Consider the following 17,088-nt stretch of genomic DNA (forward strand, 5'->3'; position numbering starts at 1 on the left):
TACTCTTTAAATGTCAGTCAATTCTGACAGAAGCATTAAAATGGTCTGATCGAAGTTTTGATGTCCTTCATTCCTCCTGTGTGATGAGATCAAGGGGTGACGATAATCGCGATAATCACTCTGTCTAAACGGGCAGCCGTCACTGTTCATGCACTATTCGTTCATCATTGACTTTCAGCCAGCTAAAAGGCAGCGATGAGCCTCATCAGCACCGTGCGCCAAGTTCTCGGTGGGATACCAGCTGATGGCATTCTTTCAGCTGGTATCCCACGCAGAGCTTTCAGCGGTAGCTCCGAGAACAAAGCAGCTGTTTGTTATACTAAGCTGCAGTCCTCTTTCAGTGTGTATGGGCCTAAAGACCTATCCATGATGCCTGTAGAAATAAAAGTGACAAAACAATTGCACGTTCAAGTCCTTTTAGGGGACTAAAAGTAAAAATAAAAAATTGAGCTACAGTTATTCTTGAATTTTTGATGAGTGTTTTTTTTTTTGCTTGCTTTAGGCTTATGAAAGTTACTCATTTGAAGAACTTCGCTATGCCTCACCAATGCCCAAACGGTAGGTATCTGGCAAATAACTATCCCAATTTTATAATTTTTTAATGGCGATTGCACTCCTTTTTAAAGAAAAATCAATCGCCAGGAAGACGTTGTCAGAATTATACCTTTTGTGTGATTGTAACGATATAAGTAAGTGATTACAATATCGGAGCAAAAGGATAGTTTATTGTGGAAAACTGAACATTTGAAGGGAGGCTCTAGTACCCTGTTGTACCCCCTCTAGCTTGAATACAAGATGTGATACGGGCGGGCATGGAAGCTCTAGTACCCTGTTGTACCGCATCTAGCTGGGATACAAGATGTGATACGGGCGGGCATGGAGGCTCTAGTACCCTGTTGTACCACCTCTAGCTTGGATACAAGATGTGATATGGATGGGCATGGAGGCTCTAGTACCCCATTGTACCGCCTCTTGCTTAGATACAAGATGTGATAGGGACAGGCATGGAGACTCTAGGACCCTGTTGTATCACCTCTAGCTTGGATAAAAGATGTGATACAGGCAGGCATGGAGGCTCTAGTACCCTGTTGTATCACCTCTAGCTTGGATACAAGATGCGATACAGGCAGGCATAAACGCATATAGGTCCCAAATGGTGTGCTGCGGTATATCAGTCCACATTTCCTGTATCTGAGGTTCTAGGTCGTTCAAACTTGTTGGCTATTGAAGTTGGCATCCTAGACAGTTTAGCTATTTGGAAGCTGGAAATTTCAGCGTTTTTTAGCATTTGATGGAAAAACTATAGGTACCATTATAATCCACTTATCATATATTTGATTCTTTTTATTGAAAACAAATTTTCTCACTGTTTTTGAATCCTGACATTTGGCACCATTTTAGTAACCCACAGTTATTTGACATGGCTAAGGTCAACTCATTGCCATGGCAACCTTGTTCGGAGTATTGCAGTGTTTTATTAAAAGTATTCGGCCATCAAACTGCCAGTACAAAGATGGATTGTAGACTTCGAAGAGGTTAAAAGGGAACCTGTCTCCTCTGGAAGTGCACTATAAGCGAAGTTATGGTACTGTTTGGGGTGGTGACGGAGTGTCGGGATGTACTTTTTATACTGATCTGCTTCCCAGTTTCCCCACTGGGTCTGAAAATCTGACCGTTGTGTGCATGCACAGCATTCTGAATTTCAGATTTTCAGATCACCTGCAGTATTCACTGGCGAACAGCGGGGAAACCGGGGAGCACAAGAGTGTAAAAAAAAAATGTCATCCCCTGACTCTCCATCAGCTACCGAAACAGCACGATAACTTGGTTTTATAGTGCTTTTCCAAGGTGGCTGTTGTACATGTTTCTTTATGACATGTGAATGTTTACGTAATGTGTTATTTCTTTCTTAACAGGCCAAGTGAAAATATGTTGATAAGAGTCAACAATGATGGTACCTATTGTGCAAACTGGACTCCTGGCGCTGTTGGCCTTTATACCATACATGTTACCATAGATGGAATAGAGATTGGTAATGTATTATGTTTATAACATTTTAAGGGAAACCTCAACTAAAACAAAGTGGTGCATGTGTTCCGTTGTGGAATCCAATGTGTCATATTGTTCTTTTTATCATTTTTTTGTCTTGCTGCTTCTATCACTAAATATCAGACGTGAGCCATTTCATAGCAAAAGTCTGAATGTGGCTTTAGTGATATGCTTTTTCTACTTGTCTCTGGAGATCTCCTGTGTCAATCCATGTAGGCATCAGAACTTCCCGTATGATGCGATTGCTTGGATTGTGGGAATGGGTCATTCCAGTCATAGTGATGATCAGACAGCTGCCTGTCTCACTGATATGAGGAGCATAGTTCAGCCTGTTGACTTGTTTAGTAGCATATTTAGGGGAGGATAATTGCACTATGCCCCCAACAGGTAAAAGTAGAACTGATTCTTGCTGCCCATATGATGATGTGCTGGGGCATCATGGGATTGATGTCCCAGAAAAGAGAAATGGGAAACGGGTGAAATATAAAAACCAAGATGGCGTCTGATCACATGCCGAACAGAAGACTGAACTTGCAGGGAACAAAGTGCGATACCCATAAATTTCAAGAATGTGATAGACAATCCTTTGGGGGTTGATATGATGGCTAGTTTTTTCTGAAAATAACCTTTGCACCCCTAGGGTATGTTCCTCCAGTTTTCTGCTATGGTTTTCGGCACTGATCTGCACACTGATTTTGCCCTATCAATGATCAAAATCTGTGTAAAGAAACTACAAACTTACACACAAGATTCTAGTTCACTAACTGCTGCGGTCCACAGGGGAGCATTGAAAATTGGACTGCAGCTGTAGTGCAAAGTTGAAAACGATGCTACAAAATGCCACAGTTAATCCCTAACCTTTTAAGCTTGTTAACAAACATTCATTTTGTGTTACTGTCACTGTATGCTAACTTTATACATTAGTTTTTCTTTTTTTTTTTTAATTTTAGATGCAGGTTTAGAAGTGAAAGTAAAGGACCCGCCTAAAGGAATGATACCACCTGGGACACAGTTGGTAAAACCAAAAGCAGAGCCTCAGCCTAACAAGGTAGGATAATACATTGTTTAAAGGGGACCTATTTCTGCAGTGAAACACAGTGATAGATAAAATTGCAGAACTCTTCTCAAATACAGATCACTAGCAATTCAGTTTTCCCCAGACACAATGCGTTCCAGCCACGGGTTGCGCACGTGTTCTACCTTTTTTAATTTGTGGCCTGGATCACCTTAGAGTTGTTACCCCAAAGGAGATGCCCTTAAAGGGGTTGTCTCGTGGCAAACTTCAAAATTTTACCTTACCCCATTCCCCCTGTCACCCCCCCTGGCATAAAATAGCAAAGTAAAGCGGTTTTTAAGCCGCTTGCTACTTACCGATCCAACGAAATAAGGACTTTAAAAAATCTTCTCCCAAGATGGCCGCCGGTCCTTTCCCAGGGATGCACTGCGGTTTTCTCCCATGGTGCACCGCGGGTCTTCTCCCATGGTGCACCATGGGCTCTGTGCGTTCCATTGCCGATTCCAGCCTCCTGATTGGCTGGAATCGGCACACGTAACGGGGCGGAGCTACGAGATGAGCCGTAGAAGGGGGCGGAGCCAGAACGCCGCTCGTGCCTGGACCGAGCAGAAGGGGAGAAGACCGCACAACGCAATCGCGTCTAAAAAAGCAAGAAGACATCAGAATTAGACGGATCCATGGCGACGGGGACGCTAGCAACGGAGCAGGTAAGTGAATAACTTCTGTATGGCTCATATTTAATGCACGATGTATATTACAAAGTGCATTAATATGGCCATACAGAAGTGTATAACCCCACTTGCTGCCGCGAGACAACCCCTTTAAGGCTCTAGGAATTAACTGACCGGGAGACAGAATTGTATGTAGAGACAGGAGTTCTTTATTTTTAACAAATCTAGAAAAAAAAAGTGGAACATAGTTTCAGGGAGGAGACAACCCTCAGGGGTGTGCCGACCAATCAGTGTGAAAAAACAAGTAATGGCCCATTTATACGTAACAATTGTTGCTCAAAATACATTCAGATGAACGAAGGTGTGCGATAATCATTGCATCTAAACGCGAACCCATTGTGCAATTTTCGTTTTCTTTTCATTTGTTTCTCCGTTTTCAGCCTGCATAAAAATTATTGCTGGTGCACTCACTTCTTGCTATGCCTTAAGACTCCCTGCTCAGTGTATACATAGGAATGGGAAGCACTCAGTGAGATGAGAATTCAATGATTCTCAGCAATGATCTGCTGTCTAAGCATTCTGCATGAGCGCCAACATCTAGCAGTGACGCCACTCATTCGTGAGCTCATTTAACCCCTTTAGTGGCACGCCCGGAAAATCTTCGGGGCTTGCTGCACTGACCATGCAGTTAAACCCTGGTAGATTTCTGTGGACAGTTCTAGTGCTGAAATGTGCAGAGTACTGAAGTCATCTGAAATCTTCTGGGGTTTAAAATTGCATTCTTGACTCGTTTAAAAGAAACCTGCCCTGTGAGGCATGACATGATTATAAATAAACCTGCAATGAAGGGGTTAAACGAGAATCGTCCAGTGTAAAAGGGCATAAGAGACAAGTAAAATATACATGCATTATCCAGTATCTACCTTTCCCTTTGCTTATTGTATTGTCTTCTACACATCCCCTTCTGATCAGACAATGCAAAGTTTTAGGGCAGCTGTGCTAATAAACATGACACGTTTTATGGCTGAGCTGTACTTTAGTTTTAAAGTCCATTTAGATGGGACGAATGTCAGGGAACGTATGTCCAACACTTGTCCCTGTGGTTCTTTGCTCCCTTGCTGTTGCACCGGAGCTAGTAGTGCTGGCTCGCTCAGAGCGGCCAGCAGAGGGGTGGGGAAGCTGCAGGAGATTTCTCTCCTCGCTCTCCCCCGCTCCTCTCCATTGACATATTACAGTGGTCATTCAGTACTGAACAGCTGTTATTTACACTGAGCAATCAGCTCATCGTCCATGCAGCATAAACGATGGACGATGAGCAAATCGCTGATTATTCAGTGTAAATAGCAGCTGTTCAGTACTGAATGGCCGCTATGTTAAGTCAACGGAGAGGGGCGGGGGAGCGAGAGGAGAGAAATCTCCTGCAGCCTCGCCGCTGTGAGCCAGCGATACTAGCTACTGTGCAGCAGCACAAGGACAAGTGTTGGGCATCGTCTGCCTGACATTCGTCCAGTCTGAATAGGCCTTTCGCTTAACTTGCTCCCTTTCTCCTCCACCACCTTAATTTGTTGTTGCTGGTATTAACTTTGGAATAATGTGCATGTGACCAAATGAAATCCATTGAAGTTATAACCTGTACTTACTGTTTTTCTCCAGTTGCAAATAGAGATGCAACTTGACAATTAGTGGTAAAATGTGTACAATCCTTGTGGCTGGGATGCATGGTGTACGGTGGACATGTTTTTACTTTTCAATTTATCTGGTTAAAGTCAAAATCTTTTCGCTGGGAGATACTCATGTGGTGATAAGCGATTGCCATTCAGATGCTGCAGTGGAGCCTTGCACTCAGTTCTGGCCAGTATTCGGGTGATCAGTTTTGCCTGTTAGTTTTTTCAAGTTGCTGGTCCATTGAATGTACTGGGAGAAGCAAATCTTTTCTTATATATTCACTACAAGCAAATCACAAAACAGGTTAATTATTTCATTAATGCATCTTAATGGGAAGCAAATCTGTGAAATGCATGTCAAGTGAAAATGTTCTTCACCTCTAGCCAGAAGCCTGAGCTATACATCATGCAGAGCCATGTTCTAAAATTTCACTGCATATTGTCCCCAAAAGGAGACCACTGCTTAAAAAGGGTTAATCTGAGTCTCTCAGTACGTGCGCGCGCATGGAGGAGAAAGCAATGGATTTACCTCTACTTCTAGCCCCCTTATCCTTTGTGCTGCTCTATAATATACAGGAATCCATCTTAAATCTCTGCTCCTATAATAGTGGATGAAGTAAGATAAAGCAGCAGGGTCTCCCTTGTGCCTACATGCTGCACACTCAGTCTTTAAATTGGACTCCCTCAGACTTAGAAGCTGGAAGTCTATAAAGCAGTCAAAAACTGATGAGATTCGAACTCCACTACTTGAGGTGACGCCATGATTTCCACAGACAGCAATCTCTCTTCCTTAACCCTTTCCCTGCCCCCCCTCCCCCCAAACTCTTACTTATTTTGTGTGGGAAAGCGCGTTGTGCATTCCTATTGAATTACTTTACAGAAACGCATAAAAATGAACTGTCTTAAGTAAAAAAAGAAAAAAAATGCTAATAAAATCATAAGTGAGTTAATATCTTTTTAAAATAGTTTATATTACACTATTCAAGGGAGAGATCTGACATTGCAGCTCTCTTCTGCATTGTCTTAGAAACGTGTCAGAATTCGTCCGACAGCGGAGCTATGCTGGGAAATGTCAATGTCTGACACTGGATTGGAAAGGGTTAAAGGTCAGGAGATTTTATCAGTAAACTAGAGAGTATCTCTTTTTTTTTTTTTTTTGTTTGCCATATCTATTTGAGAGACTCTCTTAGTCTCCTATTACTTCCTCAGGTTTCTCAGGAGGTTATAGATCCTCTTTAAACTAAACTCTATTTCTGTTAACTGACAGTTGGATGACTCTTGGGTATAAATTTCTCCCTACTGTAGCCCATTTTTACATAACATGTTTTCCGGCATCCCTGTTCAATTAATGTACGAAAGTGCCACACTTCAGCCAAGATCTCAAGATCCTCCTGCAACCCACTTTATACAGAGCTGATGCTTTCCCTCTGAGTTTGTGTCATTTGCTCAGGGTATGGCCTCATGCCCACGGCCGGGTCGGATTCCGACTGCAAGAACTCGCAGCAGAATCAGACCCGATGCCCCCCAGAGACCCTATACTCACCTATCCCAATCCACTGTGAGTGTCTTGCCCGGTGCGCATTTACCGTGCAGGGCAAGATGCGCCGGCATTGGGCTATGATGTGGATTCCTGTAATACTTCCGCTGTGCCCACTGCGTGTAATGTCGCGGGACGGACTGCTTCTATTGACTGAATGAAGCCGTCCGTGCGATTTTCCGCATTAAATAGAACATTCGGCGATTCTCCCCTGCAAGCGGAAAATTACAGTTGGTTTCCGCTCGTGGGCTGGGGAGAATCTTTTAACACAGTGTGTCTACGGATGGTCATTGCTGCAGAATTTGCTGCGGATGTCTGGTCGTGAATTCCGACCAGTGGGCATTAGCCCTAAATGGGACATATGGAAAACTTTGTAGACTTCTGCTGCTTTCCTTATTGTAGCCGTCGGGGAACAAAAAAATACTTTTCAGCAAAATTCAGGATATTTTTTCTTATTTTTGACATGACGTGCAACATTTTTCTGAAAGATCTCTTTTGCTTACAGTAGGAAGGGGGGAGGTGTGTGCTCATTCAGAAGTTCGTGCAAATCTGCACAACTAGGTGATTGAGTAATTGTTTTTTTGTTAAACTACATTATCAAAGGATTTACGTGTACCTTTATTTTAAAGGGTACCTGTCGCCGGATTCATGCTGCCCAAACCACGGCTAGCATGAACCGGGGACAGGTGTGGGCTGTGACCTCATGTGTTTTTCTGAAATGCTGCAGTGTCTGAGAATAAACACTTTGAAGTTTGACTTGAACATAGCTTGAGACAATGAGGTGGGCAGTGTCAGGCTTTCCCCACCTGCAACATGTTGACTGACAGCTCTTTACCTGTGTACAAACAAAGACAGTAGTTGTAGGTCAAGATGCTGCGGGTGGGGAGAGCCTGGCGAGACCTGCCTTTTTGACTCAAGAAGTCTGTTCCCTAGTCAAACAGGTAAACACTTATGTGAGGACACTGGACATCCCTGTTCTGGGTTCATGCTGCCTGTGGTTAGGGCAGCATGAACCCGGTGACAGGGTCCCTTTAAAAATAGAATCATTTGCTGTGGATTTTGGTGCAGATCTACATTAGTTTCCACTTCTTCAATTTGAATTTAATTGAAAGGGTGAGATGACCTGCAGATCTGCACCAAAATCTACAGCAGATTGGCAACATACGAACGCACCCCAATTCTGCCATATACTTCATCACCTGTTTGTGTGCTTCAACAGAAGCATGCAGTCCTCTTTGCTGCACATTGACTAACATTTCTTCTCTATGCATGTCCCTAGTGCTTGCAGCCTACATCTAGTACAATGCTGCACAGCTCCTATTAATGGCAGTCTCCGGCTCATTGCTCCACATACTCTATTTGAATTCTAAATACCTGGAGTAGATTCTGAAGAGATTTCATAGAATGGTACAGTTAGACGGAACCTCTCAGGGTCATCGGGTCCAACCCCCATTTGGCAGGGTGGTGGTAAGATGGACGCGTAATGTTTAAGGGAAACTGTTCATGACCAAACCACAGCCAACATGGTATACTAACAGACTTCCTCATGTTGCATAAAACCTGGTTTAAAAAGAGGACATTGGAGAAGTTCCTGTTGGGCAGCTTCTCTCGCGCTGCTCCCTGTCCAGTTTGGCTTGATGTGACAGGCGCCTCCCTATATGTAGAAGATGAGACCTGCCCAAAAAAAAGGTGTTTTATACAAACTTAAAAAATGCTTACAATTGCTTAGGCTACTGGGAAGTGTGGTGGTGATGGGTGTGAAAAAAAAATTGGGGAAAAAGTGAATTGCTTAAGATGTTATATACTTTTAGTAGTGTATTTGTTGCCGATGAATTCTACCCTTTTTATTGAATTACTGCATTTTTCTGGGAAACTAGCAACAACCTGTAACCTTTTTTTTTTTGCCTTAATGTATGGCCTTATTTTAATTTATTTTTTTTGAGCTGTGACAATTTCAGGCTTTTGTTTTGTTGTGCTTTTGCGCTTAGGTTTTCTCTCCTTTCTGTCTACCTCTGCTTCATAGGTTCGCAAATTTGTCGCCAAGGACAGTGCAGGGCTCCGTATTCGTAGCCACCCCTCCCTTCAGAGTGAGCAGATAGGCATAGTGAAAGTCAATGGAACCATCGCTTTTGTTGATGAGGTAATTCCTTAGACATTTTTATTAAGGACATTTCATTTATCATGGCCAACCGTAATGTTATATAATGGCCACTCAAGTTATGTAGCACTTTAAAGCTAATGTCTTGGTAATATTTCTACTAGTTGCTTCCATGATTAACAGTAAGACTGCAGTAGGCAGTTGTCTTCAGATAAAGCAGCACATTTACATTATGACATTTTATATTGCAACAAGTTACAATAATTCTATAACTTTATGCATTCCTTCTCTGCCTTGTTCCATAGGGTCAGACACTGCTAGTCCTGCTTGTGTCCATGCTCTATTCTTATAATTGAGTATTGTCCTCTCACTCCCTATCACTATTCACGCCCTTCACCACACTTTTGTATCACCGGTGACGCATGTGGCATAGACCAACATAGTTGTGCTTCACACCTGCCGCTGGCCTTTTTAGAAAGAGCCATGTAGGACTGCTAACCAAAAAGTAGTTACAGGAGAGCATGGCTCGCTATTGTTGCTTGTTTCCCATCTAGATCCATAATGATGATGGTGTATGGCTAAGGCTGAATGATGAGACAATAAAGAAGTATGTTCCTAACATGAATGGTTACAATGAAGCTTGGTGCCTGTCTTTTAATCAGCATCTCGGCAAGAGTCTCCTGGCTCCTGTTGATGTAAGTAAAAGGCACCCCCTATCAACGTGCCCTAGAGGCTCCTCTGTAATACACTGATATATAACTTATTTCATTCACTGTCAGATTTTGGTATCTAAAATGCTTCGTAATTTTAGTTCTATCATTCTCTTCGGAGAACCGTTATTTGTACTGCTTCAGTAGGTCACTCCATCACAGTGTCACAGTGCTTGTTTAACTCTAATGCCTTTGTTGATTTGTGCCCACTTTTATTTAATTTTATAATGTCTTTGTTCTGGTATGACCAAAATGCAAATATATGGCATAGATTTTAAAGCAAATAGTTATGTATTAATATGAGTATTTTTCTGAAAAAACACTTCTGTATTTTATGATCGTAGAGCTCTACAAAGGACGCACATAACTATGAAACTTCGGAACAGTAACCAATTCATAGCATTTTTTTCTGCATACCTCCCAAGACATTATGTGGTATTACATGGGTATTTCCATCTCACATTTATGGCAGATCAAGAGGATATGCCATAAATATTTGGTCGATTCAGGTCCCGCCTCTGGGACCCACACCGGTCATATAAATTTCCCAACGCTCCCCTCCCCATACCACGTCCTGGCTCACCTTCTCTTGCTCTCCGTCACATCCAGGCTGAGAGGGGCGACAGGGTTTTATGAAAACAGCCGAGTGAGCGGTTTTATGGATAATGCTTATCTAAAAGTGATCGATTCTGTTTCTGTAAACACCTGGCCGCCTTTTGGCATCTGGATGTAGCGGCCAGCAGGACAGGGTGAGCTATAGAGATGGGAATACTACTTTTCAGTTTTTGATTAGTTGTCACACTGCTCATGTTTTAAGTGATTTCTTTGGAGTGGTCAAGAACTGCAAAATTCACAGCCCTGTGGACTTTCTTTTTTTTCTTTCTGCTTTCAGATTAGATAACTTTTATTAAGTTTGTCAAGGCACGCAGAATGACAAAGCAGCACAAATTTAGGAGTTAACGCAACCCTCAGAAATGCAGTATCCAAAACACTTACTGAAGAATAGAAATGTTCTTTTTCATGCAAGGAGTATTGATAAAAATGGATTAATTAACAGGATATTTCCTCAGAATAGTTGTTTACTTCGGATTGCACTTCGCCTAACAATAGCCTTCCAGTATAGCATATGGTATAGAGCATACAATAGGAATAGTGTATTGGCCATTGCATATTCACCCATACTCTGTATTGGTATGGCCCTGACTTGGCTCCATTGGAACAAACCCCATACACCCTGTGGACTTAGGCTACTTTTACATGGGATGACTGTCAAACACGTAAGCTCCCTACAACCATTCCAACTCCTATAGCTCCTGGGCATTTACACAGGAGCTTTAATTGCTCACTGAATGGAAGAGGCTATCTCTGTAGATCTCTTCAGGCCACCTGCATCCATTTAGAGTAAACAGGCAGTCGTTCATAAAAAGGACTGCCTGTTTACATGGGCCAACAGTCGTTTGGTTTGTAGGTGAGCTGAAAGCCAAGCACCTCCGATAAGTAAGCGATTCTCGCCCACTAGCCTTGTCGATGTCCCATATTTACACAGGACAACAGCCATCTTTGAGTAGTTTGTAAAGCAACTGTCGGCTTGTATAAAAGTACCCTTAAGCTGGCCATACACATTAGATATGTATTGGTCAAACCCACTGATTTCCTCGGGACTGACCGATCATCTATGGAGTATGAGAGATTCTACCCACCATGAATACCATAAAAGCAAGAATCCCTGAAAAATGACATAATTGTACTTTTTTTTTCCCCCCATGTCGCTATGCTTAAAAATTAAGACGTTTGTTAATACATTATATAGCATATTAAATAATACAATTTAAAAAAAAAAAATACAGCTTGTCCCACAAAAAACAAACACTTGTATGATTGTCGATGAAAAATTTAAGTCTATGACTTAAAAGGCAAGCATGCAAAAACTAAAACCTAAAAAACTGCCTGATGGTTAAAGGGTTAATCATTAAATTAATAATTTTGCACTCTTACTATACTATAGTTGACATCACATTGCTTTGCACTTGACTCCACAATAGTAACTTATCTGCTGCATGGTAGATATGCACCAGAGTTTACAACCACTTCTGTCAGGCACTTCAGTTTTCTAAAATGGGGTAAAAAGCCTGCTTTTGGCCTGGTTTGAGACACTTTTATGAAATGTGACCAATTTTTTTTTTTTAATTGCGATAAAGATCACAATGTGGAAAAAAAATGCACCCTTACTGCGCACAGACACTGGTGTAGAGAAAGTGACGTCATTTAAAGCAGACCTGTACGATTTGACAGGTTTATGAAAGAAGGCAATCACAACATTTCTAGCATCCTTTTGGGAAGAAATTAGACGAGCTTTAAAAAGTTATTCGCATCTTGAACATTTAGAAGCTAACGGGAATTTGAGAACTGAAATATTTGCATAATTCACATTCACCTCTATGAGAATTATGGAACCTGTGGGACACGGTGAGCTTCCAGCTGCCACCCCACCCCTACCCCTCCATTGTACGGTTGCCTGAATGAGACCCCTCTCCTCTCACCCCACACCTATCATGCAAATTGCATCAAGTCTTGGAATTATGTAGGTATTCGTATGGGCTGTGTGCCACAATAATGACAATACAGTCACAAAGTATTGCGCACACACCATAATTTTGTACACTTTTTCTGAGGCTTTGCATGAGAGGGCTGGGCCTTCACTGGTGTATATTATAGCGCACATCTCTGCAGCTCGAAGTTGACATACAGTTGTAATTCTGGAGAACCAACAGCCTAAGATGTGCCAAGTTTATTAAGAGGTGAGCGCCTCTTAGTAAGTTCAACACCTCCTACCCCGACTCTGCCCCGATGGACCTATGTATGGGTCTGTTAGTTCCATTGTATTTGTTTGGTTTTTTTTACCATGCAGAATAATGCAGTAAGCTCTTCCATTTATCCATAACCACTTCATGGTATACAAGATATTGATTTGTTAATTCAAACAATTGCACAGTTAATAAACAGTATTCTTGCTCATTTGTGGAAAAGTTATTGCCGTGAAAAAGATGTCAATTGTGTAATAAAGCTTTTGGTGTTTTATCCTTAACAAGCAGTTGAAGGAACACTCTGGGCCCAAATTCCTATCATGCTTAGTGCAAAGCATGAGGGGGTGGTGCAAGACTCAGATTAAAAAAACCACCAAAGGCCACTTTCTGATGAGCGTATTAGGGCACACTATGGACGAGTGTCTCATCTGGACTCTGGATCTGCTGGCTTAAACCCGCAGCATCATACAACCTGTTGAGTTCAGGTCCGTAAGCCCACAGTTGGGCCAGGGGACACTCGTCTGTAATATACTTGTGTGAAAGCAGTTAAGATCAAATCCCTTTGCACCACCCGTTCACTCTCTCCACTGGGTATGGCAGGTATTTGCCGATTTAGTATTGCTTTAGTTGAATTACATGCAGACATATTTTAGTATTCCATTCTGAAACGTATGTAAATCTTCTGTGAGCTCTTCATTGAATGGCATGACACACTACATCCCTTATGAACGTTTATCTAACCTGTATTGCAATGGACTCAACTCAGCATTTTTCTGGAGTGTAACATTTTGTTTAGTCCAGACTTGAAGAGTCTTCTATTCTGTTTTCCTTTGCATTAATGTTTTTTGTGTAATCTGCTCCTTTTTCGATATTTTTCCCTGTCAATATTTTCCCTCTAAACTTCTGCTACTCAGAACATCTTTTATGCTAGCCAAGGAACCAGGGATTTGGACTTTTTATCTTGGAGTTCTAAAACCTTTTTTCCTCAGGTGAGTTCTGTTTCCCTGCTCTCACCAGTCTCTCATATTCTTTCATGTTATGTCTTATCAATATTTGTCCTTGCATCATATTTTTCTGCTGTCCTATCCTGTTGTAGTACATGTAAAAAAAATATGCATGTTGCACAAAAATGTGGCTTGTTTAAGCTCATTTGTTTCAATTTTTCTCTTTTTCTAAGTTCTCTGTTTTGCGGTTATTAACTGAAAACAGTCTTGATTTGCACTCGCAGGCTAAAACCCATACCTACTTAAAGGGGCACCAACATTTCAGATAACCTATGCTCCTCTAATAGCTTGTGTTAGTCTGACAGTTTCTGTAGTATACTTGTATTGAAAATGTTGTGCTTTACCACTGTAAATCAAGTTTGAAGTGGCTGCCACTAGGGGGATCTCCTTTTCAGTTTTTTTGCAATCCTTGGTAACAAAGATGCCAAAACATTTCCAGAGCAACAGGAGGAAACGTTCTTCTCAGGTGGCTTCCCTGTACTTCAAGGCTGCAGGCTGACAGATCTGCAGGCAGTGTTATAACTATCCTCTCGTGATGTTGTGTGCGTGTGCACATATTACACACCCATTATAGTGGGTTTGCTAACCATTTGACCAGAATGTCTGTCTTTAAATGCTTGTCCTGAGAAAGTAAAGGGATGTGCATTCAGATGTGACATCCCTGCTAAATGGCCCACAGGCTGTGCAATGCAGCATGGGAAGTAGGGGCAAGGAAGACAGGCCTTTACTCCTGGCAGAATGCTAAGCTTGCTACACACCCCTCCTTGAAAGTAGATTGTAGAGCAACCAAAAAATGGGGGAGAACATTGGAACTTGGACATGAAACTGATTGCAAACGGTGGAAAAGGAGGGAGTAAGGAGAACCTGGTATATCTTAGAAAATTTGTTAAAGACTCGGGTACGTTTTTAATTCTTCTCACAGTTGAGGGTTTGCAATAATGTATACCATCTAGGCAGTTGGCCTTGCCTGCAGGCTCATGACTATATTGAAACACTGTAGCAGACCCTCAGAAGAGTGAGACTTGCTCTACGAGAAAAAGCCCACAATTTGCTAAGACCTTTGTCCTGGGTACAGGAATGTCCCATATGTGGTCGTAAACTGCTGTTTGTGCATATGGCAGGGCTCTGAAAGTAAGGAGTGACTATTTTGCTGGAATAATTTTTGGACTTTTTACCTCAGTTACAAAAGCTTTTGAGGTACCTAGCAATTTCTGCATTGTTCTATGGGTTTCATTTTTATAGGATTACCGTGCAGTATAACCAAAATGTTAACATTCTGCAGGTCACTACGATTATAGCAATGCCAAATTTATATAGGGCTTTGTTTGTTTTAATAATGTTTTACTACTTTTGCTCAACAGAAGTATTTTTCATTAATGCATTTCGAGAACCATGAAACTTTTTTTTTTTTCTTTTTTTCTATCTATAATGTTGTGAGAGGGCTTGTTTTTTGCAGCATAAGGAGACTTTTTCATATGTACCATTTTGAGCTGCAGACTACTTTCAAATTGATTTCTATTGCATTAATGGCACGCCTATACAGTAGGTATATAGCATTGGCTATGCAAACTGTATAATACGCTGAACTTTAGTTTGGCGTTTCCTACATCTGTATGCAATATATATTATGCACAATAAACTTATTTTTCATTGTGTTTTTTTTTAATTCCATCAGCATATTCAGACTTTTTTTTACTTTTCATCTACAGAGCTGTGTGCGTTGACCTATTCATTGGTAGCATTTTGGGGTGCATGTGACTTTTTGCCCTTTTTTTATATTGTCTTTAGGAGTTGTAGTGATCAAAAACAGCAATTCCTCTGCTGTTTTTTTCTTTACACAGACTTTTCTTTTTACAAATCCCTTTTGATACCAGTTCTGCATTGACAAGCGGCATCTAATAGATTAAATTGTCCGGATCAGAGCTAGCTCCAGCGGTTGTCCACCTGTTACTTGCAGCCGGCTCCCACTGAGAACACTTTGGGCTCAGCTCCTCAGCCCACATAGTGCAAACTACCATACATGTACAGCGCTTTTGCGAAGTGCTTGTATTTATAGTTTTCCAGCAATACCACCAATGTCTGATTGGTGAGAGTCTTGTTTCTGACCCCTACTGATCCTTAGGATTTAAGGAGCACAGCATAGGGTAAAGCATCCCCTTGGTTTATAGCATTGCCAGGGATTCCAGCATTTGCCCCCGTCCATCAGACACTACTTGCATATGCTTGCATCGTGCAATTAATGTCAGTCATATAAGGGTGCGGGTACATGCAGTGTTTCTCACCTGCAAAATGCAAGTGGAATTCTGCTGATTGTCGTCGTCACCTGGACTTATCAATTCAAACAATATAAGTTTACATACCGGCTGCAATCGACAAACCTCCACCTGCATTTTGCAGAAGAAGTTCTGTGGTGTACTAGCACTCTAAAATCCTATTTGAGTGCTCAAATGGTTTACAAAAACTGTTTTACAATTGACTGTGCACAACTGAATATAAACATGTAACATGGGAGAAGAAACCACATTTACAGCAAGTGATATTAGGATGTCTGTATAAAATGTGATTAGTTGACCTCCGTACTTACATCTTCATGAATTAAAAAATAACGGTGGTATCCCTACATTTGTGCATTGGTCACCTACCTGGTAGATGTGGTGTCACTATGTCATTTTTAAAGCCCCATTTAGACGGGACGACTGTCGGGCAAACTATGCCCGACACTCATCCCCACACATACACGCTCCCATGCTCCTGCACGGGAGCTTGTATCGCTGGCCCACTGCAGGGCGGCAGGAGCAGATTTTAGTTCTCACTCCCACCCCCCCTCGCCCCTTTCCATTCAGTTAACATGGAGGCCGTTCAATACTGCTATTTATACTGCACTATCATAGTTAAACTCATCGTTTATGCATCACTCATCGTTTAAATGATGAGTTTAACTATGACAGTGCAGTGTAAATGGCAGCCGTTTAGTATTGAACGGCCACTATGTTAACTGAATGGAGAGGGGCGGGTGGTGCAAGAAATGAAATCTGCTCTTGCCGCCCCGCAGTGAGCCAGCGATACAAGCTCCTGTGCAGGTGCATGGGAACATATGTGTGGGGACGAGTATTTGGCATTGTTTGCCCGACATTCGTCCCGTCTAAATGGGGCTTAAGTCTGAAAAATGAAATGAAACTCCAGAACGTGTATAAAAGCTGTAATTATTGTTTTGCTACACAAAAGTTTGTTTCCTGTATTCCAGCACTTGAATTCAGCAGCACTAAGAAACCTTTTTAGCTTCCATTTATACATACTAGATTACAAAATAAATACAATTACTACTCTTAAGTAACATGTGGAAAAAGAGCAATAAAGGGAAATCTGTTTTCATTGGGACCCCTTCTATAAAAGAAGCGACAAAGATCTATGAATGCAGATACTTTGTAGCATGTTTGTTATTAAACAGTGTTTCAAATATCCAGATATATGCAATCTCCTAAGAGTAAAACAAAAAAACATACTATAAAGTAATGAGATGCAGTTAAATGAATATC

General features: G+C 41.6%; 1 protein-coding gene across 5 annotated transcripts in view; it reads left to right on the forward strand.

Moving 5' to 3' along the window:
* MYCBP2 (MYC binding protein 2) overlaps nucleotides 1–17,088 on the forward strand; it is a 196,032-nt gene that overhangs the window by 117,129 nt on the left and 61,815 nt on the right. For 3 of the 5 annotated variants that reach the window (XM_066580830.1, XM_066580838.1, XM_066580848.1), the window contains 6 exons: nucleotides 503–558; nucleotides 1,917–2,032; nucleotides 3,000–3,097; nucleotides 8,960–9,076; nucleotides 9,589–9,729; nucleotides 13,463–13,537. In XM_066580830.1, coding sequence (XP_066436927.1) covers nucleotides 503–558; nucleotides 1,917–2,032; nucleotides 3,000–3,097; nucleotides 8,960–9,076; nucleotides 9,589–9,729; nucleotides 13,463–13,537 — 603 coding nt within the window. The remainder of the gene's footprint in view (nucleotides 1–502; nucleotides 559–1,916; nucleotides 2,033–2,999; nucleotides 3,098–8,959; nucleotides 9,077–9,588; nucleotides 9,730–13,462; nucleotides 13,538–17,088) is intronic. The other 2 variants (XM_066580866.1, XM_066580857.1) reach the window with 1 other exon arrangement.

The sequence above is a fragment of the Eleutherodactylus coqui genome, chromosome 1, assembly GCF_035609145.1.
Source record: "Eleutherodactylus coqui strain aEleCoq1 chromosome 1, aEleCoq1.hap1, whole genome shotgun sequence".
Taxonomy (NCBI): domain Eukaryota; kingdom Metazoa; phylum Chordata; class Amphibia; order Anura; family Eleutherodactylidae; genus Eleutherodactylus; species Eleutherodactylus coqui.